This window comes from Mastomys coucha, unplaced genomic scaffold (assembly GCF_008632895.1).
Source record: "Mastomys coucha isolate ucsf_1 unplaced genomic scaffold, UCSF_Mcou_1 pScaffold22, whole genome shotgun sequence".
NCBI lineage: Eukaryota > Metazoa > Chordata > Mammalia > Rodentia > Muridae > Mastomys > Mastomys coucha.
The window spans coordinates 122,445,329-122,450,535 of record NW_022196905.1 but is presented as its reverse complement, the minus strand read 5'-3'; the positions used below and the strand labels follow the sequence as shown (position 1 = coordinate 122,450,535).

At 57.9% G+C, this 5,207-nt stretch overlaps 1 protein-coding gene across 1 annotated transcript; it reads right to left on the bottom strand.

Annotated features, from left to right (window-relative positions):
- Window positions 1-60: 60 nt before the first annotated feature.
- Window positions 61-3,348, bottom strand: Fzd10 (frizzled class receptor 10). The gene has a single exon (XM_031338042.1). It carries the CDS (start codon window positions 2,972-2,974, stop codon window positions 1,226-1,228), a length of 1,749 nt encoding a protein of 582 aa, XP_031193902.1. The 5' UTR covers window positions 2,975-3,348; the 3' UTR covers window positions 61-1,225.
- Window positions 3,349-5,207: the final 1,859 nt, after the last annotated feature.

Here is a 5,207-nt window from a genome sequence, read left to right as displayed (position 1 = left end):
ACATCCAGAATCTGCCCAGAGATGGAGACAACTCCCCTCACCAAGGCACAGTGACTAGCAACAAACTAAAGAACGTCTTTTATTTTTAATAAAATAGTGGAACATGAAAAATATCCTATCTTACAGATATACAGAGGCAGGCGTCGCCCTCCCTGGCTGGAGACAAAGTTTGTCCTCCCAAGTGCTTCAAGACCACTCATGGAAATCATTTGTTTAACAATTCAGAGAGTCAATAAGCCCTCTGGTGCTCTTCACTGGCTTCCCCCCTCCCCCCTCCTCTCCACAAATCAGTCCCAGTGTGTAGAACACACTGGCTTGGTTTCCATTAAAAAGCCACAAAATGTATCAGGCTGAAGCCCCCTCCCCTTCCCCAACTCTGAGGCTTGGGCCTCTAAATTCTTTTGTTAGATGACTTTTTTTTTGTTGCCTTTTATTTACAACAAAAATACTTTTTTTTCTCATTTGTTTTCATACGGAGTGGGGAAATGTAAAAAAAAAAAAAAAAAAAGGTATTGCACAGCATTTGTATTCTCCAGTGTTAGATCTGCCGTGGGGTGAGAGGGTAGGGTGGCCTCTGTTTTGGGAGAAACATGGCTATGAAGGCTGGGGGAGTGACTCTCTTTAAGGGACCCGCAGGCAGGCCTTGGGCTCAGGGTCCCTTCTTTTAACCCCTCTCCTCACCCTCCCTCCCACCCATACAGCAGCCTTGCAGGCAGAGGGAGGGAGAGCGGGCCCTTGAGTGGCTCACTGGCTGGCCCAAGGGAAGCTCTTGAGCTTGCAAAGGAGCTCCAGCCTCCAGTTTGTGCACAGACAGCCAAGTCTTCAGAACACACAGATGTGTGTTTGAGGCCTAAACAAAAGCCGTCTTGAGGGTGGTTGAATCAACTACTTTACCACAAATTAGTTACACAAGGAGGCTCCTTCCTTCATGAGCAGCGACCCTTCAGGGAGGCAGCAAACTGAAGAAAACCCTTTACCTTCAGCCTAGGACATCATTCTGAACTTCAAGGTTGACTTCATGTGTGTGTACGTGTGTGTGTACGTACGTATGTATATATGTGTGTGTATGCACACATACACATATGTGTATGCATATATGCACACACACACATATATATACATATATGTATATATTCTTTTTACTTTGATTTACCAACAACCAGCCAAGTAAGAAAAGCTGCCCATTTGGGTTCCGACTGTCCTGTTCTTGCTGCCAGCCCCGCCTTCACACGCAAGCTGAAGGCTGAGCGGGAAGCTCATACTTCCCAAGATGAGGTTTTTGGGGGTGCTGGGCTTTTTTGTAGATCCCTGCACTGGTGACTACACTGGCTGGTTTCCTCCGGCTTTTTCTCTTTAGCCCCCGGCTGCATACGTGTTGCCAGGACTGCAGGGTCTTGGAAGTCCAGACCCACACCCCACTGGTTATGCCCACCACCAGAAGCATGGACACTTTGACCATGAAGACCTCCACGGCCGGGATGGAGGTGGTCATCAGGCAGTCGGGTGTCTTAGTCTGATTGTTCATCTTACACTTGTGCTGGGTGGCCAGCATCTTCCAGTAGTCCATGTTGAGGCGTTCATAAAAGTAGCAGGCAATCACACAGGTGGCCGGCACAGTGTAGAGGAGGGAGAAGACCCCTATGCGTACCATGAGCTTCTCCAGCTTGTCCGTGTTCTCTCCACCCGTCTTCATCACCCTCCGGATATGGAATAACGCCACAAAGCCGGACAGGATGAAGGAAGTGCCGATGACCAGGTAGCAAGCCAGCGGGACCAGCACGAAGCCGGTCAGAGCATTGACATCCATGCTGCCCACATAGCACACACCAGTGAGCTCATCCCCTGCCACCCTGCGCATCACCAAGATCAGGATAGTCTTCACAGCAGGGATGGCCCAGGCTGCCAGGTGAAAATAGCTGCTGTTGGCTTCAATGGCCTCATGGCCCCACTTCTTGCCAGCAGCCAGGAACCAAGTGAGGGTGAGGACCACCCACCATAAAGAGCTGGCCATGCCGAAGTAGTAAAGTACCAGGAAGACTAAAGTACAGCCCGTGCTCTCCAGCCCTTCCTGGATAACATACAGCTGCCCACTGTCCCGGTCACAGGCGATGCTCTCCGCGCCCGCGAAGAGGCGGATGATATAGCCCACTGAATAAACACAGTAGCACATGGAGAGGAAGATGATAGGGCGTTCGGGGTACCTGAAGCGTGACGGGTCGATGAGGAAGGTGAGCACAGTGAAGGCGCTAGAGAAGAAGCACAGCACGGACCAGATGGCCAGCCAGACCACAGCGAAGCGCTTGTCGTCGCGGCTCCAATACACATCCACCCCCGGAGTGCAGAGCGGTGCGCAGGATTCGCTCTTCTCCACGTGGTGGAACTTGCCTGGGTTGTCACAGCCTGCGCGCCCCGGACCCCCGTCCTTTAGTGGGTGTTCCTGCGCGCTGTGGGGCCTCTGGGGCCTGAAGAGCGGAGGAAACATGCCAGAGCCCCGGCTGGGCTCATCTGAGCCGTTGTTGGGTGCCTCCATGCACAGGTAGTTGGGATCGTTCTTGTTGGGGAGCTTGCTGCAATCCAGGGAGTCCGGCCACTTGAATTTGAACTGCTCCATGATCGGCGAGCACTTGAGCCGGGCCTGCTCGCACATGACCCGGCAAGCAGGGATGGGTGTGGAGACCTGCTCGGTGCACATGGGCGCATACAGCGAACACAGGAAGAAGCGGAGGTGGCTGTGGCAGCCGTACTCCACGAGCGGCGCGAACTCGTGCAGTTGGATGGCCGCCTCGCGCTGGTTCTCGTGGCCCATCAGGTTGGGCATGCGGGTGGTGTTGTAGCCGATGTCCTTGCACATGGGAATCTCCACCGGCTGGCACTTGCCGTCTCCAGGGCGCTCTAAGTCCATAGAGCTGATGGCCGCGCACGAGCCCATCATCACCTGCAGCACCAGCCACAGGCGCGGGCCCGGGTGTTGCATGGTGGCGCCCGCGGTGTCCCTTCGCCGCTCAGGGCCGCCGCTCCCGGGCACGGGCTGTTGCTACTGCCCGCGGCTCCGCGCCCCGGCTCGGGCCCCCGCGCATGCCCACCCAGCCTGGCCGGAGCGCTCGCGGCGCCCGGGGCCACCGCGGTGGGCGCGCGGCCTCAGCGGAGTCGGGGGCGGCGGGGGAGGGGAGCGAAGTTTGCAAACAATACGGCGGAGCGAGCGCCGCTCTGCGCGCAAACTTTAGCCTCTTCTTCCGGGCGCGCGCGATCGCGGACCGTGGTGGGGCAGCGCGGGCGCACCGTGGCCCCGGGCCCCGAAGCTCCTCCCTCCCGGCGCCCGCAGCTGTTTCCAGCTCGGCGTCCCGGGATGAGAAGACTTGCAAAGAGGCAAAGGGTAGCGAAGAGGGGGGCGAAAAAAGCCGATTGGTGACAGGCCCCGCCTCCGCCTGCCGCCCCGCCCCGCTGCTGCTTTGCATCAGAAAGCCTTGCGCCCCGGGCAGCCTCCGCCCTCAGCCCTAGCTTGGGGCTGGACCCCGGCTTCCAGCCTCACCTCCTGCCGGCCTCTCTGCCTGCCCTCCCCGCCCCAGGGGAGGGGGGCTTGAGATTGTCCCCGGTACCCCAAGGACGCCGAGGTTACGGGAAGTTTGGGGACCCGGGTAAGGGTGGTCCTCACCCGGGGATGGGGGCTGGGGACGCATCTTCTACTTTTACGACCCGGCTCTGGCGGAGGGCACTTTCAAAGAGACACGGGATTTGCGTTTTATGATCGTGCTCATAAAGTGGCCCCTCGGCTTGTAAAGCTGCCCGCATCTTCCCGAAGCTGGGGGTTTGCTGCCCGGGGCGCGGGGCTCGGACTCCGGGGAGGGGCTGCCTTTGAAATTTCAAAAGGGCCGAGCGCAGGGGAGGGGGAGGGGACTTGGGAAGCAGGAGTTTAGGGCCTCTTCTGCAAGGTCTACTCAAAGAAAGAGGGGAGGGGATGGGGAGGAGACTTTCCGGGCCGCTGACACCCCACACCCCGGGAAGAGGGGCTCGGCTTGAATCGTGGTGACCCTTGCCCCGCCAAGGCCACCGTGTTGGGGGCCATCGCGCCAAGCCGGCTAGTGGTTTCTCCAAGAGGTTGGGTTTATTTATTATAGGAAGTTGTCTATTTATATTATATGGCGAAAGATGTGCTCGGCCTGCGCTCTCCTGGGAGGCGGAGGCTGAGCCCAGGCCTACACGCGCACGGCTGGTTCCCACGCAGAGTGGAGGGCTCTCTCTCTTGCCTTGCCAGACTGGCTCCTGCCCCTTGGTTGGTTTTGGGCTAAACTGTGATAAAGGCACAGAGCTTCCACCTCCTTCCCCCGCCCCCCCCCCCGCACAGGGAGTGAGTGCACCATAGGAGCCCACCCCAGCCCTCGGATGTCCGAGAGATCTGGGGTGCGGCACCTGTCGCGGACTTGGCTTCGGATAAAGAGCCCTCAGGGTGGTGGCCCACTCTCTCTTTAGACCCCACCCCGCCCCCATTTAGGTCTGCGTTTTAAGTGTTTGGGAAACTGCCCGGACCTCCAGTGCGGACTCCCCCAACTGCAAAGGTGCAGCAAGCACTCTGCTCGTCTTTCGGCCAGTCCTGCGCACCCCAGGGCCGAGTTAGGTGCACACATGCCTGGAAGCCCTCGGTGGCCACCTCCAACAGCTAAGCCAGGAGCGAGGCTGCCCAGGACCCCTCCTCCCCGCCCTGCCCTGCGCTTCCTCCAGAGGATCGACTTCTAATTAAAACAAGGCTTCAGTGTGCCATCTGCAGGGAGTTCTTCCTCCTCACCCCGCTTTCATTTGTCAGACTTAGCGGACAGACCTGAGGCTGGGACACTCCCAGGACCTGCTGAGTCCGGGGATGAGGGTGGGGGAGCGAGGGTGGGGGTGGGGGGGTAGAGGAGAGCAGGCTCATGCCTCACCTTTGGATCCCCTGGTCCTCTCTGCCTTTCACGGGAGGAAGTTGGATCCGGGAAACAGTGGTCCGGAAGACTGAGGTTAACACAGTCAGAGCCATCACCCACCACCGTGTTAGTTACCCAGAAAAAAACACCTGCCGTGTGGTGAGAGCTTGCGGCCCGTGTAAGAATAGTTTGCTTGGATATTTATAGTCTAGTACGCTGTTTCCAAAACCCTTTAAGTTAGGTCAGACCCCTGGGCCATCGCTGAGCTTTAAGACAGGCTGGTTTGCTAGGGGTCCTGCCTGACACTCTGTT

Coding starts and splice junctions, on each gene's coding strand:
- Fzd10 (XM_031338042.1), bottom strand. CDS start 2,974: ATGCAACACCCGGGCCCGCGCCTGTGGCTGGTGCTGCAGGTGATGATG.